General features: G+C 38.8%; 1 protein-coding gene across 3 annotated transcripts in view; it reads left to right on the top strand.

The window, feature by feature from the left end:
- The window catches only part of LOC124153412 (serine/threonine-protein kinase SIK3 homolog), an 83,845-nt gene that overhangs the window by 45,765 nt on the left and 11,557 nt on the right, over positions 1 to 26,523 (top strand). For all 3 annotated transcript variants that reach the window (XM_046526544.1, XM_046526546.1, XM_046526545.1), the window contains exons 2-11: positions 17,536 to 17,652; positions 17,812 to 17,875; positions 19,063 to 19,224; positions 19,983 to 20,107; positions 20,223 to 20,346; positions 21,797 to 22,089; positions 22,578 to 22,785; positions 23,093 to 23,208; positions 24,134 to 24,271; positions 25,541 to 25,979. In XM_046526544.1, the coding sequence (XP_046382500.1) occupies positions 17,536 to 17,652; positions 17,812 to 17,875; positions 19,063 to 19,224; positions 19,983 to 20,107; positions 20,223 to 20,346; positions 21,797 to 22,089; positions 22,578 to 22,785; positions 23,093 to 23,208; positions 24,134 to 24,271; positions 25,541 to 25,979 (1,786 nt within the window). The remainder of the gene's footprint in view (positions 1 to 17,535; positions 17,653 to 17,811; positions 17,876 to 19,062; positions 19,225 to 19,982; positions 20,108 to 20,222; positions 20,347 to 21,796; positions 22,090 to 22,577; positions 22,786 to 23,092; positions 23,209 to 24,133; positions 24,272 to 25,540; positions 25,980 to 26,523) is intronic.

The following is a 26,523-nucleotide window of genomic DNA, read 5'->3' as shown; positions in this document are numbered from 1 at the left end:
CCATCACTTCCAAGCGGTGCCAATGGTGGCGGCAAAATGACGGTTTTACGCAATTATTTTGCGCTATGTTTCTTGTGACGGAAATCCCAGCCCTTGTTCCATCACGTCCGTTTTTCCGTCGCTGAAACGAGTTAAACTCTCGCCTTTCGACCAATCAGAACGCATGACCGCCGACAGCGATGGCAGCGCCACGCGTGCATTTTAATTTAATGGATGACAGTTATAAATACAGAAGCTGACGGAATAAGGAACGGAAAAAGGGACGGTGGGAATGACAGTGCGATTCAGAAATTTATGGGTTCAGCTTTCGCTTTAGTTTTGTCCCTGAAAACCTGACAGTGGAGCTGTCACTCTGAGGGACGAAAAAAAATGATCATATGATTCCGGCTTTCAGTATGGCAATTCCATTAAGTTTCCTAATATTCTAATGAGGTATGGTTTGTGGAGTGCGTAAAATTAGAATTTTATAAAAATGCAATGTTTTAAATATTTCCAATGCAGTTAATTTCTCTGCCGTAGTTAACAGAATGACGATGGTAAATCGTTATGGCATTATTATTTTTTTCGGATCGGTGGCCAGAAACACGACTGTTTTCTTTTCGGGGAATATGGCCAGGTTCATTAGGGACTCCATCCTACCGTTTGCTTAGTGCTTTCTGAGAATCCTGATAGTAAAAAGAGGAACAGTGTGCTTTATAAATGCATGTTCCTTTTTCAGTTTTATGTATGTGTTCAGCGTGCTGATAAAGAGAGTGAGCGAGTAAGACACGTGAATCGTGTCCGTTACCCCCCGGATGGGCGAAAGCTTTAAGACGCCAAAGCCGATGTACAACTGATACGCCGTTTATGGGCCAAAGTGTCTCCAGAACTTCTTCGAAGTAATTTGTGAAATTATATGCACCAAGACGCTTTATACATCCCGGATGCCTCGCACCGTTAATAACGCGGATGTATTCAGCGGATAACGGCCTCATCGAAAGAAACTAGACAAACGGAAACCCGCAAGATGTTAAGAGCTAAAGCCACAAGTTTCTTCATATGTAAGTTAACCATTATAGATATGGTTAATAAAATCCCATTTTCTTTCAAATTCTCTATATCGATGGATAATTTTTAACAACACGTATCTCAAAAAAGCAACTTTTCAGGAGAGCAAAAAAAACTATTTATTTTTTTAATTTTATATAATTTTAATTGAAATTGCGAACAAAAAATGCATAAAACTGAAAAAGAAACATACATTTGTAAACAAAGAGTTGTTTTTTGCTTGAATTTTATTTTTTATTGACAGTACATTAGCAGTATGAACTGAGACCGGCCAAATTTTGAGATACCTGTTGTTAGATCTTAGCCATCGATATTTCGGTCACTATCGCCTCGGTTGCTGTATAGCAATAGACAACAGAATCGCTGCTGCCAGCGTCTTCAGGTCTAAGACTCCGGTCCACGATTCTCGTCCTCCTTATATGTAGACTCGGCTTATCAGAGAAGCGACTGAGATAGCCTGGACGGATACTTTCAACAGAGGCGATGGATACCACGCCTTCTTACAATTCACCGCATCTTTTTCAAATTTACTTAAAAAAAGTGGTCATCATTGTAAGTGTGATCCTTGTTTATCAGTTCTATCCACATTTCATCATTTAAGAATGAACTGTTTTTGGCATAGATTCGCGAAAAATTGTCCTTACGAGATAAAACTAATATTCTTAGGCATGAAATGATGGTTGTGGTTCGACCAGTACACAATTGACTTGATTACCGATTATTTCTCATATATCTCAGTATATACAGTTTGTGCTCGGCGTGAAAAGAAATGGACTCGCAATATCTTGATTCTGGGCTTAGGTATTCTTGGTAGGGATGGAAAATTGATGATTTTATCGTATTATTTTTTGATTGTTCGGTTAATCGAAAATATTCCCGTATTAATTGGAATAGGCAATAAATGGAAATGAGGAAATATTTCTTTCTATGAGAAAAGGGCTTCTTAAAGCTTTGAAAAAAACTATCAGCGGGACGCTCCCAGCTCACTTCTTGAATACTCCATGAAAACCTACCTTAATCGGTAGAATACCAATAATAATAACTCGGACCACTCCTGATATTTATTCAAGGTAAAATAATACGAGCACTCGCATCGCCAAATTATACTTACATTTCAACTAAAGTATTTTTCCTTAGTACTTGGAAAGTATGTATTAGCAATCGATTCATTGAAAAGAGAGATTGGTCGATCACCGCCGAAGTAATGTCGATATGTTTGGTTGAGAGTCTACGCTGTCGGTCTGTTGAGGATGGACGCTGATGTGAGCGAAGCGCGTGAGAATAGTGGAAGTGAATCGGAATGTAGGGCCGTCTGACAAGAGGCGGCGGATATGAAGTGCTAATGAGGGTGTGAGGAAAAGGCATCGCTCTACTTCACATCCTGCGAATCTGCTCTCGTGAGAAGGAATGTGCTCGCGCTCGATTTGTCGCGCCAACGAAATGCATTTCTTGGTCGGGGGAAGTTGCGCCAGGAGGGCAATGCCGGCAAATTGGATTAATTGTGATTGGGGGCTCAGCTTCCGCACCGCAGAGAGTAATAATTCATTGAAATCGGCTTTGCAGAGGCGTGCGGCGTCACACGCAATGGCCGTGTGTGGTTGGTACCCAGAAATGCACACGCAAATGGGTCGGTGCGCATCTTCGATCGTGGAAAGGGTAGATGCATTGCTAGCGTCAATTTTGTTTTCAAAACTTTTTCATGGAATGACGGCCACTGGCGTCTCACTGCGCATGCGCGTCCCCAAACAAACTGCGGGAAAATGTTTCCCTCCTAAGTGCCTGCGCCCATCTATGGCGTTCATGGTTAGAAAAATAAAGGCATGTGGTACCGTGAAAATATCTGAGTGCTTATGAAATTTAGCATTCTAGGGCATTGTATTTTTTTAAATTTAGAAATCCTCTAGTATTTCAATGGACGAGTTGAACTTTTCGGCCGTCTTGGCATTTTTAATGTCATATTTCATCACGTCTTGCTTTTCATAGAAAATGATAACACCTATTTTTGTTATCTACCATTGAGTATTGATAGAATCACAAATTGGGAAAATTAATTAAGAAAAATGAAGTTCGTTTCTGATAATATTGCATGCAATTTTCTCTCAGCTCCTTAGTAAGTATCGCATTAGATGTTATCACCCATTTATCGTATAGGTATCCATGGTTGCTCGATCGTCATTTGCTGTCATTTGAACCTGAAAACATTGAAGCCTGTGTACTGAATTGCCGTAATGAGAATCCACTTTTTATTGAGTTATATATTCTCTCGGTCTGGTTGATAGAGGCAAGTTTCATGGAATATCGATGACAGGTGACCTACTCGTATTTCTGTGAAGATGTTTAATATTTCGATTCGTGCTCGAAGGTAAGGTACCGTTTTCGTGGATATTTTCCCTTCTTTCCTTGACAACCGTTCTATTTTTCTACTTGGTACATTGTAAAAAATCGTCAAAATATTTTTCAACAATAAGGTTAATTTTGAGATATGTTGAAATAATGCTAATTTTAAAGGGATTCCGCGGATATCGATTTAAGAGCTCTGAAATTGAGCTAAGAATCATTAGCAATGGCAATTGACCATAGTATTTAATATATGAATTTTTATCTGCTTCAGAAAGTCCTCACAGGTGAAATGACGCGTTATGCGTTATCTAATGGAATGAACCATCTAGTGGTTGACATCATGTGTCTTCAACGTTACGACCTTAGTTTTATGCAATGCGTACAAAAAGATGAAATCACTGCCTTTGAAAATTTGTATTGCGCTAAGTATAATTAATCCTGGCATTGACAATTAAATGAAGTTTTTATAATGGTGAGAAAATAAATTTTAAAAATTCAAGTTGGTATTTCTGTCTGTTACCTAATCGTAGAATGCCCTCGTAGCAGAACTAGATATGGCGAAACTTCCTAATAGCAAATAGAAAAAGTAATCTTAATTTAATGTAAGCAATAAAAACAGGCAAATTCCAAGTGGCACGTAATTTTCATTGATCCACCACCCCCGTCGATACTTAGCGTAGAGTTTTAGGCGAATTCCTTCTCCCTTTGTTGGTAAGAGGGAATCCATTGATTACGAGAGGCGTTTCGAGGGGAGGGGGTCAAGCCGAATCCCACGTGGAGGAGAGGAGGGTCCTGGCGAGTATCACGTAATTTTTTTCACAAGAAAATGTGTACAATGTGATTGTAAAAATAATTTTTTATTTAAAAAAAGAGAACCACATACAGCATACCGTTGCCCTCTTATAGTGTCCAGGTAACAATACATAAATATAGAGGACGAAGAAGCAGTATAACAAGTAGAAAACAATAATTAAATATACAAAAACAAAAGGACAAAGAGAATCTCCCGGTACAGCCTTCTTCGGTGACAGATAGGATAGAGGAAGGCTTATGAAGGATTTCAATGGAAGTGCAAAGTGGTCGATGTGTGTAGGGAGTGAGTTCAACACAGAAGCAATGCGATCGAAAAACGAACGTTTAGTAAGTGAAATTCTAGGAATGGCCATGTTGATTAGGGGATGAGAACGGGTAGGGCGGGGTGGAACTTTAAAATAGATAAAAGAGAGCAGTGCAGGGCAGTTGATGGTGGAATTGAGAATCTTATAAATAAGTTTTAAATCAGCTGTGAGCCTATGGGTGGTGAGATTAGGGATGAAGGGGGAGGAGAGAATAGCATTAGTGGACATGTTGCGTAAAAATTAAACAAATTGTTTCATTAAACACACTCTTGATATATCCAACGCAATGATGCATTTATTAACATATCTGCACTGAAAATACGTATTTTGAACAATGTCACCTGAGATTAGAGCGAAGGGGTCGAGCCAAATCTCACGATATCTCGCTAAGGGGACTTGTGTTCAAAAATCGCCAAAATCACCTCACGTCACAATTTGACGCCCCCAAACGTAGTTCATGCACGACCCCTTAGCAATCTGCTCCGCATTGTTAATTGCGTCTATAGTCCTTGGACTTCCCTGCGGTATTTACCGTGTCTTCGAGTCTCGATCATTGTGGCCATCCATTTCCAGCGTCTTTTACGTGTTGGTTGTAGTTGCTGCATCGTCCCTTAAGTCCCTTCTTTTCGTCGTGTGTAGAACTTGTCGGGCGAAACTGTGGCTCATATTTTTGCTTCAAGTTTTCACGATGACTAGGAGGGCATCAGTCTTTCGAAATGAAGCCGTTGCAATAGTTAGAATAGCTTCTAATTATCCACGACTGATTCGACCGGCATTCCAAATAGCAAAACGTCCTTCAAAGTGTAGTAGGAGCGATGTTCATCAATTAAGTAATGACGGTAATAATCTATCCAAAATCGTGGGTATTATAGGAAACTTTCACTTTTTGGATTTCTATAATTTCGAATGACTTGATTTTTATTTGTTTTTTTTTTTTAACGGCCATTGTCTACCATCCAACGAGCTTCCGAGCGAAGTGTTTCCTGGTTCAAGTGGAGAAAAAGTCGTCAGTCTCCTGACGACGTTCTCAGCATTAGGAATGAATATTTTGGCCAAAACTGGCCTCCATACCAGGGGCGCAGCTAGGAATTAAGGCTGGGGGGCGGGGGTTTAGGTGCAACTAATACCGGCGTGTGTGGGGGTATGGAATACCCACCAGGATAAACGGTAGATGCGAGGTTAATAACTTGCGGAATTTTAAGATAAATGGTTCAAAATGTTGAGTTTTACGACTTTGTGAGGTATATTTTATTAATACTTACACTATTCTATTAGTAATATTAATCCAATTAAGTAAAATGGATTAAACTTAAAAATTTCTCCCGAAACCCCCATCCCCAAAAACCACCATCGCTGCGCCACTTCTCCATACTGCCACTGTCCCTAAAATGAGTATGTCACTATAATTGTTTTCCCAGGCTGCCAATCTTCAACTCGTGATCACCCTGCCAGCGTAGTGGTCCTCCCATGCGCTCGTTCTGCCGAAGGAGTTCGGCACATTATATATTGGCTTTCTCTCCATGCATAATTCGGGCTTTTCCCGCGTGAGGTCGCACTTCCTGTCTCCCTACTTGCCCCCTTCTCACCCTCAGCATCTCTGGGCGTCGCGTGCCATATTCACGCTAATGCACGCGTCGGTTTTGCTGACACTGCACCGGCAGGCTCGTGACTAGAGCTTAATGAAATAGTCAGTTTGCCGGTGTATCAAAGTGCAGCTGCGGACATTAGTAAAAAGATAGATGGAAACGATGCCTGTCGTGCGAAGTTTGGAAGTTGGGAATTTGGCTATTTATCCCACCAAAATGTTGGTAATATCAAAATAGGTACCTCCAAAACCTTAGTTGCTCCTAAAAGATAGAAATACACGTAGGAAATTATCTCTGGGAAATAATTTTGTAAATAGGCCCCGATTGAAGCGCAGAAATTATTGTAGAAAAACATTACTTGTATAATAATATTTATGAAACCCTCCGGCGACTTTTTCAAGCTGCTCTTGTGGCTGGCAATGGAGTGTTAGAGTCACCTGCACTCTTGATTCTTTAACATATATGCTCACCTAACGCTGTTTGCTAGGTTTTTGCCGTTTATAATGCATTTTCATAGCCACCTTAATATCATCTGTTGACTCCGTGCCTGATTATTTCACCTTGATTTTTTGCATTTATGCTTTGCCGATTTCTGTTCGCCCCATTTTTATTTGTATTTTCTTAAGACACGTCTATATTTTACGACGGACCGTGAATTCTAGAATTAGTTTTATTTTTTTCTCGGGCTCTTAAAATCATTGTTACTTGCTCGAAATTCTGACGTCATCTGAACCCGGATTAGATTCACGCTGTTGATTGGATTTACTTCTTGGTTGTAGCGTGAGAGGGATAGTAAATTTTTATACCGATCAGCTAAGAATATACCTTTCTGGTGCATCATGATGTGAAAAGCCCGTGTTTAACAGAGGGATAATATTGTCTTCCATTTCGGTGTATCATGTAACCCTTCGGCTAAATACCTCACTAGGACATACGGCAAGGATTTTATTTCTCTAGCGATATCCGTTTCCCCCATATGGTGCATTGTAGTGAAAATAAGGTAGTTTCCTTCATCAAAGAAAACGAAAGGCATTGATTGCGATTCGTTACCAACTTTAGTGGATTAATAATATACAAATTATTTAGTTTTAGAAATCCCAGTTTAGACGAATGGCAATGGTCAATTTTAACCGCATTTAAAAATGGCCAGATTGGCGCCCATGCGATGCCTCTCCACGTGACGTCACAGGGACCTAGTTTCTATACGAGTAGATAGGAGTTTCACATCGTCTGAGATTACCAATACATGCATGAGGCACAGACCTCAGGGGAACATGTCTAAATACTCACCTATTAAAACGGCCTAAGGTCGGAAAGTTTCCTTCGTTTGATAAGGTATTAATAATCCTTATTTAAGCCAAGCGCTACCTGCTGGCGGGGTACTCTGCTACCTGCTAGCAGCCTGCTTCGCAGCGGCGCACACATCCTCGCCCCAAGGTCACCTCACACGGAGACAGCGGGACCCAGAACGACGTCACACGGGCTTTTCCCAGCATTCATACTTAGCCGTCGCGTTTTCGCGCGCTTGAAAATTTTCACTGTTCATTTAATCGCGAAAAATAGATTTCGTCATTTAAAAATCTAAAAGCGTGAAATACGTATTCCAGGAGTAATAATCTTTCGATTTAGGCAATTAAAAAATAATAGGAAACCACCTTATTAGTTGGCAGGATAAACATGGGTTTGGCTCAGTGGACCAAGAAAGGTTTGATTGCTATGTCACCTGACGAAGCCCAATCATTCCCCAATTTCTTCCTATGAGCATTCTTAAATATGAGATATTTTCTTTCGGTCAACCGATGTTTCGGAATACCGGTATTACGGATGATAATAATTATAAAAATGTGCGTAGTTACTAGTTATTCACCTTGTAGCGTGGACAGCGTGCGGGCTAGTGCGTTAGCTTCGTCGAGCGGTCAGCCCAAGGCGGGAGAGAGATAGATGTTGGTTTTCCACCTTTCCCACTTCCGGTCTTCTTGCTCCCCTCCCATTGGCGAACACTCTTTCCTCCTCTTCGTCTCTATGGCCCAAGGCCCATCTGCCGCTGCACAGTGGGCTGAAATCGAAAAAAGCTGGCGAATTGTGTATTGTAAGGATACAATAAAACTTATTTAGAGTGATGTAGTTCACAATATTTTTGAGAGCGATCAAAATTAAAAATAATAAAAAGTGACGCTTGAAGTATAGCTGCCAGGGGCATGTCGAAAATTTTATATGGTAATATCAAGGAATAGATACAGTTTCTTCGATTTTGAACTACGTCAAATCCATCTATTAGCTTTCCATGACGTGAGTGATGATTGAAAATTACTACTTAGCCCTTAAAACTTGAAATTTTGGTCATTGAAGTGTAATAATAAATAATGATGTCATTAACAAATATTTTTATTGCTAATTGTTCGAAAACGAAGTCGTGCCACTTAAAATCCTGCTCTGAGACAGAGGATAAAGACTTCTCGTGTCTAAAATATTTTCGATATTCACCAGAATTTTTCCTCATACTCTGGTAATTTTTGTCTTTACGGGGAACCCGCAAGTAATAAAAGGATCAGATGTTAGCTGAATCCTCCGGAAAAGGTCATGGTTTGTGACAGTCCTAGAAACTTTTCTGATGTGTTTTCCTCTTATATACTTGTGTCGGGATTCCAATGCCTCATCGGAAAGCTGTCCAACTGTCCAATAGCATGTTTCACAACTCCCGTTCCATGTACTGAAAAACTTAGTGAATAGTTGTTGGCATATGATACCATGGATAAAGGGTTACGTAAATTTTAGCTGTTTTTAGGCAGTAAGCTGAGAAAACCGTATCATTTACACGAAGTCAAGTCGATACAGCTCTCAAAATTACTGAGAAGCGAGTAATTAGGTCTTCAGAAATTCCTCGAAGAGGAACGTAATTAGTTGACAAAGTTGTTTCCCTGAAGTAAAAATACTATTACCACTCCCACTATATTTTAGAGACGTATACAATTGTTATTAACTTTAGACCATTTTTCAATTTCTACTTTCAATTGCCTACATAATAATACTTCCGGGAATAAAATGCTTTTCATATCTCTTATCATATCACTGAAGGAACTGTTAGAATTTTCCTGGAATGTCAGCTGATAGCGAGTCAGTTTCGTTGTATGCATTTCTGAGCAACTACACTGTGAACGTCCTTCGGCACAAACTTCAACAAGGCATTGAAGGGTGTCTGATGTTGAGCACTCAGCTAGAAATGAGCGAATGCATCGCATAGACGGCATGTTTGGGGAAAACCAGATTTTTGGGATGGAAACATTTGCACTATTCATAGTAAAATAGCAAATCTGTGCGCAATAAGGGGTGGGCAAAGGAACCATTAAGTTTATTGCCGTCCGCACGCAGCTTCCGAACGAAGATCCAAGGGTAAAACCGCCAGAAGAGGGTAAATACTTTAAAGACACCGCAATTAATAAGTAATTCAGTTCAATGCACTCAATATTCAGGGAAAATCCAGTCTCTCAAACGGACTGCTACGCATGTAACGTTAACTTCCCGAGTGCCTACCCCGGGTATTGCGGGTCAAGGGGCACGTCAACCGCACGACATCATTTTGCTTTACCACGAAAAAATCGGAGGGGTGCGAGTTGGTGCAAAATTTTTTTTTATCTAGTGGTATAGTCTTCAGTCTAACTCTTGGTGTAAATATCTCAGGAGCAGCAAGCGGCGGTAACTACTTCCATCCTAGCATTAGGTAAACAATCAACGAAATACGGTGATATTTTAAACAAATCTTAAAGATAATCAAAAGCAATGGACTCTAACAATATTTCGCTCTTAATTTATTAAAAAAATAGTTCTATCAATCAATGTCCTTAAAAAAGTCCGAATTATTAATAGTATGTCATTCCTGGAGAACAAACATTGACCTATCGTAAAAATCGCGCACTCAAGATTTCGTAGATTTTTGGCGAGCTATAAAAATTAAACAAATCACTTTGGAAAAAATTAACTTTAGTTTTTGATGCACTGGACATTCCAAAACGACGATATACCAGTCCCGGTGTGAAATGAAAAAGTCGATAGCTTGATTTTGGCCAGCTTTTTTCGATATCCACTGTGCGCCGGTGACGCGACTCAAGGGTCCGTGAAGTAAGATCTGATGCTTTCCCGGCGGATGTAGTCAAAGAAGGCTATTCGGGCTTCCAGCCGGGTGCTCTCTCTCTCTCCATTCTACCGACGTTTCGGAACTCGAGTCGTGTTCCATCCTTAGGGCTAATGGTGAGTGGATGAAGTTGGCCATATACTCTTCTTCGGGGGGAATATACTCACTCTATGCTATTAGCCTCATTTTACGTTTTTTTTATTATTCGAAAACCGTGATCTCTTTCGAAGTAATCCCGAAATCGAAATTGATTAATTTTCTTAAAAAAAAGGCCCTTATCATTTTTCTGTTGGAAAAATAGTTTGCAAGACACTTGAGGATGGGAATTTTGAAATTAAAAAATTCGCATTTCCATGTTATTTAATCTACGTTCAACGTTAAAAAATTGAATCTAAATGCAAGATTTTCGATACTCATTGAAAAGTAACACCCAGATGGTGGCTAGAGCCCTGAGCATGTAGGCGGATCCTGGTTTGAATCCAGTTCAAGGCAAATTATCCACATTATAGGATTTTTGGACCTCGTGCACACTTCCTTGTAACTCCGAAGATTTACCCCTTGTCAGTACACTCTTATTCCCTACAGCTTGCTTTCGTTTGACATCTTAGCGTTCAAAGTACGGCTTTGACCTACAACATTGGGAGTGGGTGTAAGGGTGGAGCCCACTCATGTACGAGCATGCTGCCTCGCGGCATTGCGAGTCCGGTGGCATGAGCCACCTTGTTTCCTTGGTGGAGCTCAGTTTCTAAGTTTGAACTCAGTGAAAAAATGTGTTCTTTTATATTTTGGGGAATATATCCCAGTTTGGTAGAACATAGACGATGTTTTTTAAATAACGACGACTCATCAGGAATTGCAAGACATTTGAATGACGAACACCACTGTTGCAATTTTGATGCAAAAATTTTACACGTACATGACAAGGAGCGGAATCTGGATTTCTTAGAACAGTTTGAAATTGTTAATTGCCCCGCTAATTTTAAATTATGTAACGACCATATGTTCCCATTCCACTAACCCCTCCTGAACATTACCCTATCTCCCTCCCATCGCCCATTGACGTCATCATTAACCCTGGAATGAATACACCCCAGTAATCCTCCCCCCCTCCTGAAAAACTCCACCACTATAAAAAGGCTGTCACTCAAGGCTATGTACCTTGATAATGGCACGAGTTGCCGAAATCATGGTCGGTTTAAATAAAAGTGTGTGGAAACAGACAAGTGATTTTACTAAGCTGAATATCAGAGATTCCCACCGTATCACGCGGGGCACTGTATCTTTTATTCCAAGTGCTAGTCAAGAATATATCCCAGTTTCATCCCTGGGTCCTCACAGAACGGCAACACCTTTGGAAATAGAAATGATTTTACCCATATCCTAATGCCCTTAATGAGTGAAAATTGATAGCTAGAAAAATCACCGAATGCTTCAGAATATTTCAGACCCAGTCAAAAATCTCGAGATCGAGTTGATGCTCGAGCGAAATGGTCCCCTCGCTCCATACTGAAAATACTTTCCTTTGATGTACTATCCTTTTTAGGGGTTGATAACGAGTTTTTTTTACATTCGCTAGATAGCCAATGGTTAGGATTACTGGAGTCATCCGCAAGTATTCACAAATTGTAAGCGCGGAAATTCCTCGGAGATTTACCTCGAACAGAATGCACACACAATGGAATAATCCAGGGCTTGACTGGAACGTAGGTTATTGCTTTGGAAGCGAATGAGGGATGGGAAGGTACTTAAATACTGCATTGATAATGACTGAAAAATTTGTAAAGGGTTCAAGGCTCGTAGCTTGAACCATGGGTCGAGTCAATGAAATTGAAGTCTGTTTGTTAGACGGCGAAATACCGAAATAAATGAGGAAGTATATTTAATGAATTGGAAATGCATAGTTGAAGAAGATTTTTTTCTACATACTCTCTTCACTTGATGAATGAGAAATGATATAAGCATTGGCTGCAACTTTAATGGTTACGAAACTTCGATTACCTGCCTATTTGTGCAAATTCATATCTTCGCACCGTACCTTGACGGTCCATAAATACTTCACCGGCCCCAATGTGGGGATTGTAAATGTCCATTAAGTATTAGACACATCATGCTAGATTGTGTTAAGTACCGCGAAGCGCGAAGACGAAATAATCTAGGGGGAGACCTAAAAACCCTTTTAGGAGACCACCCTACCAACTTAATCTGTACATTTCGGTTTCTCAGAGAAATAAACATTTTTAATAAAGTCTAATTATGTACACTTTCAACGAAGACATCAGATGCAGTAGAATACTTTATACATAACTTTTGTAATTAAATAGCACAGTAGTGGTGCAAAATGACCTTGCCGTCGACGCACCCTAAATCCAAATACTACTACTACAATACTTCACCGGTCCCCAAAGCTATCAGGCTGCAGTTCCGGGTGATAAAACCGACACATATCAATTAATACGATCCTTTTCTGGCATTTTCCTCACATCTATCAAGCGATGTAGGTGGGCGCCGCCAAAACCTAAGACTTTTCCATGCCCTTTTCTCTACACATAGGAAGATCGTTTACGTCCAATAATATACTCACAATCGGTACTAGGATGCATACTCGTCATTTTATCTAATTTAGGTTTGCACCTCAATTTTTTTAACGTTTATGAGCTATTGGTTCCGTGGAGGCCGTCGGCGTAGACATCGCGCACGGCTGTAAAAATGCCCCCGAGCGAATCGCATTATTATTTCGGGAGCGTATCCAGCTGCCCTCTGCAGCATCCACGTTATTTTAAATGTAATATATCTTGTTTAGCACGGAGCCCAAGACCTATAAGGGGTATTGTGATGCAATATCCAGTGTTCCAGCATAAAGTGTGTCCCTTAGTGAAATTCTTTTTTGTTAATTTACAACTTTTTTTTTTCTTTTTTGGCTATACTATCAGTTATTCTTTAAAAAAAACATTGTTATAGCCTTTTTATTTTGCATATGTAACAAAATTATATATCCGTTTTCATTTCAAGGCCTGTCGAAGGTTTAAAAATACACCGAAACATTTGCAAAAATACGATTTCAATCTTTTCAAGATGACTCCAATAAGATACTCCTTTAATTGTGTTGGTATATTTAATTTTGTTTCCATGCCTAGTTTCACTCTCGTAATTGTACTTGAAATTCACCTGGGGTGCTTTGTCAACCGACTCCTTGTTCTGGCGTCTGTCATTCGTTCGGTGTCTTTTGATTTCCCTTCCCACGCTGGATCACGTCCTCCTCTTCAGATTATTCTCCAACGGAAAGGTTAGCTTTTTGCTCTTCAAACACCATCATCTTTTTCGTCGTTCCTTCATTGCCTTCCTGATCCGTATCGTGCAAGGATCTTGGGATAATCAGTCTTTCCCCATAATCCTTTCATTAATTTAGCTTGTTCTCTGGCAACCCGTATTCTTTGACTAGCGTCTCATCTCTGAAACTCAACATATAGTTCAGTCTCCTGTCGCAAATTGTCTGATGACAAGAAGGATACCCAGCAGTACATATTTCACCTCCCAACGAAATTTCTTTTTGAAATCTCTCAAAAGGGTGCGAGAAATTCATCTTTTTTGTTTTTTCTTCTCCTCTTGCCATTTTAAATCTGAGATAATGTGTAGCTTAACCTTCTGTCATGCATCCCCTAATTCTTCCACGTATATAACTACTCTTATCAATTTCTCTATAACTCTTACAAATTCTGCATCACTCCTCATTTCGTAAAGCAGATGTTGTGCTTTTTTTTATGACGGATTAGTGTATTAGATTCTTACGTTCAGGTTTCGTTTCGCAGAAGTTATTCATTGAATCATAGACGTTAAAGCGGGTACTTCTCTGTAAAATATTTTTTCCGTAATGAATTTCTCCATCCTGTAGTATCAGCACGCGGTGAGGGTTTTTGGACGATTCGTTGAAGGCAGTGAAACTCGTCCTGAAAATAAAACATATTGTGTGGGAAAGCTTACACAAATGTACAGGTTGTTCTTCCAGGCTATGTACACAGGCTGTGTACAGGTATTCTTCCATAACTCGTTAATTTTCTAGGTCACTTTTCTTACTTGCTCACTCGATCCTTAGATGTTTAAGTTTTTTAACTGCAAATGGCGCTAATTCAAATTGGATGGAAAATATTGAATATGCATATATTACACAGATCCGTATTATATGACATTATTGTGCAGGTTTTCGCGCTGTGGTGAATATTCAGCTGTGAGATTTACGGGGTATGCAAGCCATCTGAAGGGATATGCAAGCCAAAATTATTAAATCTACGAACGCCTTCAACAGGGAAGACCAGCTATCCATCTCTTGTAAAATAGTGCGCAAACCAATTTGGGAGAATAAGAAAAAGGAGGAAGCCATGGAAGACGTACCGATGATAAGTGTCCTGCCTGCTTTACTTATGTACCAATGTGAAGATGCCTATTTCCGATGGATTTGCATAATGGCCGTTTAACACGAGGCACTTCAGGGCGCAATCTAACGTGTGATCGAAGGCGCAGTAAAAGTTGCGTCGTGTAAAGCGGTGACTTGCTAGAACACATGCGAGAATGCGTGGATGCGAGACAGCAAAGTAGCCCCTGCTCTAAATCCAAGCTCACATTCTCGCAATTTCAACATGTTTTCAGTGCGAACCTGCGCAATAACGTGCCCCGTCTAAAACGGCCTTTAAGGCCGTGTAAAAAAAATTCCGTGTACCGTGTAAAACGGCCTTTAAGGCCGTTTTACACGGTACACGGAATTGCGCAGGTTAGAGCTGCATTAATTTCTAAAATGGCGTGGAATTGCGCGAATGCGTGAACGAAATTAGAAAGGGCTATTTTGCCGTCTCGCATCCACGCATTCTCGCATGTGTTCTAGCAATTCACCGCTTTACACGACGCAATTTTGATTGCGCCTTCACACGTACGTCAGACTGCGCCATTCCGTGTACCGTGTAAAACGGCCTTAACAGACTGTCTATTCCTAATGCTGAAGAGGCGCTAGTCGAAGCAACTCCGCGAATATATTTTTGTTACTTTGTTTATGTGTCCATGTTTTATGTTATTTTTATTATTTGGGGTATAAACATTTTTGAACAGAACCACCCTGCATTATATCGACCATAAGAAGCCCGCTGCAATCCCGGCGAAACAAAGATGCGATGCATATCCCGTACACCTTTCAGCTGAGCCTTATAAAATTTTGTGATTGAGGAAATGACGTCGCGCTGTACTTGTACGCATTCGAATCCATTTTTCGCGCTCCGTGGACGTTCGTGCTCCATTCAGAGGATAATCTGTCCCTCCGTTCATAAATCACGCCTCGCGTATTTCATTCCTTTCCCCTCTCCCCCCCCCTTTCCCTGCTCCCCTCCCCCCCTTCCACCTCCCTGCAACCGGTGTCTCGGGCAATAGCGGCACATCACAATCCCTAGCTGGCGAACGTGACATCATGCCGAATGTGAGCCTCCGAGAGCAGGGCTGTCTTGATGACATGCTATTTAATAGTGTGACCTCGGGCGTGCCGGTTCCCAGAAGGGTCCCGCCACGAGGGTAAAAATGTGCCACACGAAGCAAATCTATATCTTCAAACGTTGGCGCCCCTAATGACGGCAAAAGTTAAAAGTATTGCGGGTTTTGGCGTTTTTTTTAATGTTAAATATCCGTGTACTAAATACCTCGAATAAACAGACTGATGCTCATGTCACAGACATTCCTTGAGTTCAGCAGAAATGTGGTGATTTGAATTAAGTAAACCAAAAACGTGGTGAATTAAATTAAAATTTAGTTTTGGCTATTGTTTTATTTGCTTAGGATTCGCTTGGAATCCAGCTATCCAAAAAGCAGTATCTGTATGAAAATTTGGGAATATATTAAATTGGTGACCCTATTCTACACTGTTTTGGAAATAATTCCAGAAAGAGGATATGATTCTTTTTTGGTGGATTGTTTGGTGTGTTCTGTGGAGAGGGAGTTTAGCCAAAATATATTTAAAATTAATTTTCAATCCCCACCCCACCTGTAGTCTTCTCAAGTGATTTATGAGGCTCACTAAGGATTGAAAGAGGACACAAAAGTTGGTGAAATGTGAGATGCACTGTAGTGTGCAAAGGATGATTACTTTTTCCATATCATAAATCCTTTTGAGTAAAACCTGCATGTCATTTAATGCATGATTGGACTAAGTAGACAGTGGAGATCTAAGTATTATTTTTATTCATACTAATGTAGAAATGGGATAGGCTAAATTATGAAGCCTTGGTGCCTTCTTTTTTTCATAGTAGCTTATATGCTACATCTGGTTGGCATGTATTATAAATTTTAAATAAAGGTAAGAGAAAACTTTGTTCCTTCGTTGAAATATTATTTTTCACTAAGTTTTCAATTCCATTAATTTTAAATGTTAAGCATGTCCCTCAAAGTTTAGCCTGACCTGAATCAATTTGATTGATTTAAAAGCCAATAGTATTTTTAATTGTGAAGTTATGGTGTTTTTAGAGGTTAAACAAAAAAATATCATTAGCTCTGGAAGACTTCACCTCCTGACTTATTATTGTCCTCTCAAAATGTTCATGTTATTATTTTTTTGGTCAAAACATCTCGCTCGATAGAATTTTAGGGCAAAAGCTATTTTGGCTAAAGTTATTTTCATAGCCTTTAGTTTATCCTTTGGAAAAAAAGTGGTGGTGCAAGTTAATATTAGGATAAAATTACCTTGCATGTGCTCACAAATTTTTTGGAGGACATAACTAGTTTCACCATGTTGCCCGTATATGCTCACTATACATCATGTATAGTTGTTTATTTTTCCAATCCAATGCAAGTTCATTTAGAGGGTAAGGTGTGTGAAAACAGCTTATCAAAGGTTGCTCATATCAACGTTTTATTTCCATCTTGGGTGTCCTCTCATTCATATTTGTCCATCCTTATTCATATGCTAGTCTGTAAGCCTCCATCACCTTAAATTACCATATTATTTCTATGTTTATGCTAATGGAATGCATCACAGATTCATGAGTTGCCTCAATAGATTCTGCACTAATGTGTATCATGATGTCTTGCAAGCAATGAAATTGTTATGAGCTGAAATATTTTGGTTGCTTTCTTCACTTGAATCTGACACAGTCAAACCGGTTATTGTGGGAATAATTTATGCTCTGCCCTTTTTTTATGCTCCTGTGATTTAATACTTTCCAAAAGCCTTATATTTTGCTTCAAGCAAGAGTAAATAGTTTGATGTCTATCCCCCGAACAAACCTGAAAATTACTATGGGCTCTATGGGAATGTTTTGTTTTTATTTTTCTTTCTTTTCTTTCATAGGTGGCTGTTAAAATTATAGACAAAACTAAATTAGATGAAGAAAATTTGAAAAAGATATTTAGGGAAATACAAATAATGAAGAAGCTAAGGCATCCACATATAATCCGGTTATACCAGGTAAATACTTTTTGGTTTTTCATTTAAAAACAATTATATTGAATTCATGTATTTTTTCTATGAACCTACAAGATTATTTCAAATAGTTAAGTATTTTTATCATTCTCATCTCATTCTTCACCTAATCAGCTGGCTTAAGTTATGGTATTTTTCCCCCAGGTTATGGAAACAGAGAAAATGATATACCTAGTCACAGAATTTGCCAGTAATGGTGAAATATTTGGTAAGTTTTCTTTCCTCTTATCTTTTCTCTCTTGCTGTCTTATATTCTAATGATATTTTAGCTTCTGGTTATTCATTTGTATAAATTTTATAAATCAATCATTATAACCATGTAGCATCTGTGCACTTTCTTTGATCGTAACTAAATTGTAAATATCCCAAATTTCTCTCATTGTGATGGGATCTTTTTACTGATGGACTATTGTTCTTACCAGTTTAGGTTAAAGTATTCAAAGCATATATTTGCTTAAGTTTTTTTGTGCATTAAAGTTCTTTGGTGGTAATGACTGAATGGTGAATGCAGATAGAAATTCATTTGTGCTCGTGAATATTCACGATATCTTTCCTGTGATACAGTCAAGTTCACTTTGATTTGATGGTTGGTGCCACTGTGTATTTTTCATTTTTGGAAAAGGACCTAATGTAATTTGGGTATTTTAAAAGATATTATTTAGATTGCTGTTCACATTCAAATTTTTTACCAATTTCTCATATTTTTAAACCTGTTTTCCTTAAAATTATTTAAAACTGTTGTTTAGAACTATTAATCTTCAGCTTTTCCCTTTTTATAAAAACCTCAGGTCTCTGTGTTGCATGCGAATTTTAGTCTTTGTATTCCTGTTCCCTGTATCTAATTTCTTTGTATTTTTTCCTGCATATCTTGGCATATCTATGTATTTCTTCCACCAAGGCCATTGCGAGAGAGGGGGGGATGAGGGGTGTTGACCCCCCCTTGTTATGTTTGGGAGTGTAAGGTGTACCCCCTACAAGAGTGAACTCTATTGAAATACATTCCTCTACCAAAAAAAACCTCCTGAATAGATTTTCTGGCTACTGCCCTGACCTTTTATCCTTTGGTCTTCCTCTATGTCGTCGTCGCCCCCCCCCCTACTGAACATCCAATAACTTCCTCAATGTATGCCTCTCCATCTCTTCCTTTGCCATTGAAGGCACCTTTGCAGAGCCTTCTTCAACCTCTCCTCACGTCATCTCACAGGCCAGCCCTTCATCATGCATGATAGCCTCTCTCTGTTTTCACAGTTTGCTTTTTCTATGCTTTTCCAGCTCTGCTTATTCTCTGCTCTTCTTCCCATGCCAAACTTAAAGATGAAAATACTACCTGATCCTGCTCCTTAATTTGTCTCCAGAGTGGTCTGTTTGACAATAGTATTTCTTTTATTTTTGCAGACTATATTGTGGAGAAGGGGCGCATGAGTGAAGAAGAGGCACGCAGCGTGTTCCGTCAAATAGTTAGTGCTGTTAATTACTGCCATTCGATGAATGTTGTCCACAGGGACTTGAAAGCCGAAAACCTACTTCTTGATGCTAATATGGACATTAAGTTAGCCGGTCAGTATAACACAGTATCATGTGGGCCAAATTCTATAATTCATTATGGTTTATTCTTCTTATTTCACTATGTGTTTTAATATAGTATAGCAAGAATTGTTTCTTAAAGTGGTATTTTTCTTTTTATTAAATATGTAACATATTTCTGGTCTTCTGGTGTCTCTCTAATATCTTGTGGTGTAGTATCCCCAGCTGCACTTGAATTAAAATAATGATTACTATGATTAGTACTATGATGATTGCTATGATTTTGGGTGGTAAATAAATACTATAAACTGCCCAAAATTGTTGAAAATACAGGAATAGGACAAATTTCCCCTTGGTGCTTATCATACCTGTTTGAGCACAATACTTTTTTTGACTCCTTCTGAAAACTTTGTATTTGGGAACGAAATTCTTTCAACGATTGTAATCTGATGTTTTTTTAATGGAATTTATATGTTTATAATTTTTTTAACAATACTTTCATAAAAAATTGGGAGCTTATTTAATTTACAATAGTTAAATGGCTGACGTGAAGTATTGACTTTGAAGGAAAACTGTTAGTTATATTAATCCAGCTCCTTGAGGTTGACATTGTCAGAGATTTTCAGCTATGCATCATGAAATAAAAATATGTACTCAGCTACTATTATGTGTCCCGTTGAAATTGTCCCATGAATACCAGGGGAATACTATGTCTCTTTATTTTTAGTGGGTTGAATATTCCTCTTTTATGACTCCTAGTTAACAGAAGTGTATGTGGTCTTCTCTTTCAGATTTTGGGTTCAGCAACCACTTCCTTCCAGGGCAGAAACTGTCCACTTGGTGTGGAAGCCCGCCTTATGCTGCACCCGAACTATTTGAAGGCCGAAAATATGATGGTCCTAAAGCAGACATATGGGTAATAAATCATTTTTAACTTTTTCGTTTTGATGTCAGTTAACTGCTGTGAGAAGGAGTTTGAAATATTGAGTGCTACTTGCTTGGAGTAAAATAAGATTAATATTTTATTTTAGAGCATGGGTGTGGTCCTGTATGTTTTAGTCTGTGGAGTCTTACCTTTTGATGGTGACACTCTGCAGTCACTGAGAGCCCGTGTGATTACAGGCATGTTCCGCATACCGTTCTTCATGTCTGCTGGTGAGTGTCTTGTACAATTATTCACGTAGCTCTCCTTTGTTTTGTGTCTGTACAATTAGTGTCGTACACAATCGGCCAAATGTACTGATTATTTGATTGATTTATTGCTTATTAAATGTGGGCCTATTAAAATGCATCTCCTCTCCTATTCTGGCCCAGGGCTCATGAAAGATTTTTTTTTAAATTTGAAATCTAAATAAAAACAGATTTAATTCAAAAAAATTTTTTGCTCTCTGAAAATGAAATCAAGACATTTGGTTGTACATAAAACATATATTTATTGAATGAGTAATAATTAATTTTGGCTGGAGATATTCTTTAAATGTGCTTGTATCGTATTCCTGCCTCCATGTTATTGTAAATAAATAAATTGTGTACATATCTGAAAAAGATATGATATAATAAGGATTATCTGTAATGTTTGACTTTTAAGTGGTTTCTCTTGGACAAAACATTAGAACCTGGTAATTCATTTTTGGAAAATTTATGATATTTTTGGCAAATAAAATACAGCATGTGGAAACAAACTGCTAAATTCATCTCTACTCAATTTTCATTGCAATATAACCATTTTAATCGGAAGAATTCATTTGTGTTCCTGAATCCTTTTATTCCCTTTAGCTACATGTGAAAAATAAATACATCGATACCTCCACTGCAAAATCGCTCAACAATCGCTCAACAATCGCCCACGTGGGTGATAGTTGAGCATTTTTGCAGTGGAGGTATGGAAATTGGTACATATAGGGTAATAATTTTTGTGTCTTATTCTTTAAAATTGGGAAAATATAATATTGAGACTCGCATCTCGTAATATTTTATAAATAATTTTTCACTTACATGAAAAAAGTTTCTAAATGAAATGTCACCAAAGAAAAATGTCCGGTGTTGAGATTTTTTTATCACGTAGTTACCTACTACACAGCAGGATAATTATGTCAATAAACAAGGCTGGCAAGGTAGTGAAATTTTTAATACTCCCAATTGTGAACTCTGTATGTTTAGGAATTATATTTTTGTTTTTGTACGACCTAGTCAGGGAAAACTATGTATGTATAATTTAGCACCAATGTGATTCTTATATTTTCTTTTTTAACTGGTGTCACTGTTGAGTTCTGGTTTCTGTTAGTACGTTTAATGCAATTTAGTGATCTCAGTATATCTTGTTGATGACAGTATCGAACAAAAGAGGTAAGAAGATAGGTTAAGCACCTTATGCTATAGCTTAAAATAGTGTGTGGTTTTCAGAACGGACTATATTTTAATTTAAAAAATTGAACCATTTTATTATAGGACCTTAAATTTTGTTGTAGTTTTTGGGAATAATGTTAGTTATTTGTAGTAACAATGAAATTTTTCTTGTTTTCTGCTGAACAGCTCGAACTTTGTATGTGATGCTGCATCATTTTTTTGGCTGTCCTATGTTGACTTAAAAAAAATACTTTTCCAGACTGTGAGCATTTAATCAGGCATATGCTTGTTGTGGATCCTGAAAGAAGACTAAGCATTCAGCAGGTTTTGGACCATAGATGGATGATGCCCCCAGTTGGTGAGTGCCCTGTTCCCAAAGGGAAAGGACCCGGTGGGGGCGAGATGACAGTGGAGAAAGTGGACATGGAGGGAGTGGAAGGTGCGACCAAGCCGGAGGAAAGTGACGAGAGCATCAACCCACCCCCTCTTGATTCCAGAGTCCTTGCGTACATGCTCCAGCTTCCTGGACTCGAAGAAAGTGTCATCTGTAAAGTAAGCACTTAAATTTCCCTTATTAAAGAGTTGTCTCATATACGGGAGAATTTTCTCTCTCCTTTAATCGAGATCATGTATGAATGCATGCTTATTTTTTTTGGAGCAGTAGTTTATTTTGTAAAATGCTCCTTTAATCTGGGTTTTAATCATGTTTAAAACTGCTGTTACTTTAATATCTTAGATTGAACCCGGCCAATGTGTGGTGAAAAAATTGACATGCTGAAAATTCATGTGATATATTTTTGTCATGCACTTTATTTAACCGTCCAACTGTGATTTTTGAGGCCTGGATAGCCATCCATTTTCTGTACATCCTGCGATTCCTGCATACTCAAGAATTTTCTTTTGTTTAGCACATTCCAAAAAATTCCCTGTCCAATCCTTCTTTATTTTGCTTTTCTTTAATGGTGATAGATTACCTAGAATGTATCTTCATTTTCCAGCCGTGGGAGTTTTGAGAATTGTGAATGTGATTTTTGTTTCAGGCTGTTTACCAGAATGGCTTTGACAATATTAGTGCAATATACCACCTCATTTTGGACAAACTGGAAAAGAAGGGGGTGGAGGGGAAAAGGAGGAGAGGGGTATCTCCGCCAACGCCATCTTCGTCCCCTCCTCGTGCTACGCCCTCTCCCCCATGTCTGCCTCCCCCAACGCTCCCCATGTCCCAGCGCAGGGCCAGTATCACCACAGGTACGTTACGTGTGCTACCCCACTCCCAAGGAATATCTTGGCACTTGTCCTGTTCACTCTCGCCTGCGCAGTGTGCTTTGCCTCAATAATAAAATACACTTTTACGAGTAACTTTGGTTAATTCGTGTAATTTTTCTGATTTCCCAACCCGAGTGGGTGGCCTCTTTTTCCTATATTGTGACTGTTTCCGCATGTATACCAAATGGAAATAAGCCTCCCACTTTCAATATGTAAACATGTAAAAATTCAATAGAGGTGAGACTCTTGAGATTTTGTAAAATACAGCTCAATTTTATTTCATTAAAAGGTGTTGTGGACCGCAGTCCTGTGGAGTCTGAACTCAGCACAGGGGGTGGGTCATCGTCTCCTTCTGCAGCGATGCCAGTGGTCTGCATTCTCGATGACTCACAGTTCCTAGAAAAGGTGAGAATGATGCTCAATAATGCATGTATGCTTTTGTTCTTGAGAAGCTCTTATCTTACTTGTCGTATCAGTAAACTATATTCTTTTGATATTGCTTATTTGCATTTTCTTTCAATCGCTCAGATTTAGTATTCTGATGAGAACTGATTTTCATAATTGATTATTATGTACTCTTTTTTTTACATGGTATGGGGTGGTTCACCTACTCTTGGTGTACCTTGGTTTATCAAGTTGAGCCTGACAATCCCATTTATGATTTCCTTACAATTGAAACTCGTATTACTCTCTTTTTTATCATGAGTGAGTCGTGTCTGCAGATCAATTACGAACGTGTAAAAAGAGTCAAATATTTTGTGCTAATGATGTTAAATCAAAAAGATTCCCAGTATTAACCACAAGAGTTTTACCACCCCCTAATGATTATGTGATATTTACAATTGACCTAATATTATGTGATGTGTATAATATGAAATGCATATACTAGACCCTTTGGGTTGCTGCAGGTTTTATCAATGTAGTCTTTTATTTTTGGATTCTTATTTATTGGCCTTTCTGTTCAATGAATGTACTTTTTTATAATTTTTTCAACATTTTTGGTTGTTTTTCTTAGTGGCAATATTTCTACCTAGCTAATAGCAGGATATTTTCCATGCCTCAAAGTTATTTTATTTATGAATAAGTGATATTTTTCAAACTATCTACTTGTCAGATTCTATCCCAGGAAATTAAAACTGATAGTTAGGGATTTATGTTTCCAAATGTACAATGGTGAAGACATATTTTAAAATTATGAATCAACATTTTTTCAAAGGAGAATCTATCATTATGTTCCTCCGTACAATTTTTTCTCTCTCTATGTTATATTGAATGAAGGTATGCTGGAAGGTTTCTAATGTCTCCATAATTTCCTTCTGCATAATTTTAGTTTGGTGATGTTGAATTGCATCCGGAAGACCAGAATGTGAAAAGCAGTGGTGCTCCAGGTTGGGGTATTTCAGCCAACGATCGTCATACTATGACCAGACGACACACTGTTGGCCCTGGTGATACAGCCCATGAGCAGGTAAATATGATTATTACACATCTTTATATCTTATTCTCCTTTCACTGGATGTTAGTGGTTTCTCATCAGTTTTAGTGGTATTACTTATTGACATCTGTGGTTCATTTTTTATAATCTTAAAGTAAGATTACAAATTTTTCTGAAATAAATTTTCATGTTACAGTTAATTGTGCATTTCAATCCTGCTGTTTGGACCTTTTTTAATCTCCTCTTTAGTCACATATAATCATCTGTTATCAGAACATGCAGTTCTATTAAATATATGATAATTCCTCTCTGATTTCTGGTATAGTTTCATAGTCGGTACAATTGCCTAACCAGCCATATGTTTGGATTCTTGATCAAGTTAGATTTCATCTTACAGTTTTCATGCCCAGTGAAACCTGCTTTAACAGCCCCCTCACTTACCTTCAGTACTGGCCATTATTTGGGTAACCATTCTTAGGTATTTCCCTTTAAGCAGTGTTTATTTCGTCTCCTTAAGCTGCAACCTCTGTGTACAACCGCTGTATTAGCATCTCAGAAATGTCAACTTGAGACAGGTTTTCATTCATTATTTAGTTTTAAATTCCTTTATTGAATTATTTTTTATCAGTTTTTTTTTCATTTCCATGGTCTTGTTTGAAACCGTTTGTTCCAGAAGTGAATACTGTAATCCTCAGGGTTGGTTAAAAGATGAGAGTACATAATGTAAATCGGTGGTTCTCAAATTCAAACATCATCGTCTTGGGTTCTGCCGTATTGTAATAATAAGGTGCAATTTTTCACAAAAATATATTTTCACTCCACCCAGGTTTGTGGCATTTGAAACCTTGGTCAAAAAAATGTTTTTTTTTTATTGGAAAATTGGTCCTTATTATTTTAAAATGGACAAATTTCACTCCATCTTGGTAGAATCGTCACATTTCTTTCATTTCATTCTACCATACCTCATCATTTCCTTATTATTGCATACCTCAATATTCCGTTATTACCTATTTTCAGCAAAACTTTAAGAAACTGAAAAAGTATGAACTTTATACTGCAATAATTAACTATATTATGGGTTTTAAATTTTAATTGCTGAATAGTATGCATTTTGTTGTAATGCTTGAATGCTAATATAAAACAATGTATCATACAACATTTGCTGCTCGTTATCTTGAAATTGGGTCGTGGACCGTGTGCTCTGCTTCCTCAGCATCCCGACTCCACCATTTGGTAACTGCTGCAGTCAAAACTGCCCGTCATTTTCCATGAGTCCTGTTAACTGAATTTCTAACTTTGCAGGTGCTTGGAGCCCACACTCACCAGCTCACGTCACCGATTCCTAATCCTGATGGCTCCCCTCTTTCTCCATTCTTTGAGCGCAATGACTCGTGGGATCGACGCACTGCCTTCCACCCAGTTCTTCCAGTACACCAAACAACCCATCGTCACCATGGCTGGGCTGGCTGGGGGCATGGGCCCCCAGATCCTTCGGTGGGGTGCTCGATTTGGCCCCCCTGTTCCCCCGAGAGGCGCCCCCCACTCAGAACGGGAGCCCTTCATCTCCGAGATGGTGGTTGGGATGGAGCGTGGAGGGGGTTGGATCCATCTGTTTTGCACCCTAGCATGCTGCCTGACACCAACCTGCCCCAGAATCTTCCTCTGCTGCAGAACCAGCCTCCACAAAACTTTTGCATCAAGGATCACCACTTGCTAAAACCACCACCAGTGATGGGAGTTGGTAAGAGAATCACGTACATATTTGTCTGAACACAGCCCTTTCTGAAAAGTTGAATCTTTTCATTTCGGTTTGTTGATACAGCAGACTCCCGATTATCCGGCTGCGGTTTATCCGGGAAGCAGATTATGCACCGTGCATGATTTTTAATCTCGCTCAATTTTTTCCGCGATCTTTATTTTAAAAAAAACTCGAACACAAAATCATTGGAATTACTGCATTAATGCTACGATAAACTGGGCTAATTACATATTTCCATTAGAATCCCCTTTGTAAAATGGAAGCGAATCGCACACTAGCTGCATTCACGGGAGCACCGTGTTCCTATTTTCCAAGCCTCGCAGTGCACGACGACGCTCCACTAAAAAGATCAGGAACTGGCAAAGAAAGCTCTCATTGAGTCCGGGAAGCACTCTAAAATAACAGAATTGAAACACTGAAACACTGAACATTGCAAGACATTTAAGTGAAAGTTTGGATTATCCATGTTTTCTGATTATTCGTGCCGTCTCTCCCCATCATTAGCCATTAGGATAATCGGGAGTGT

The sequence above is a fragment of the Ischnura elegans genome, chromosome 2, assembly GCF_921293095.1.
Source record: "Ischnura elegans chromosome 2, ioIscEleg1.1, whole genome shotgun sequence".
Lineage (NCBI taxonomy): Eukaryota > Metazoa > Arthropoda > Insecta > Odonata > Coenagrionidae > Ischnura > Ischnura elegans.
This window is presented reverse-complemented; position numbering and strand designations above follow the sequence as displayed.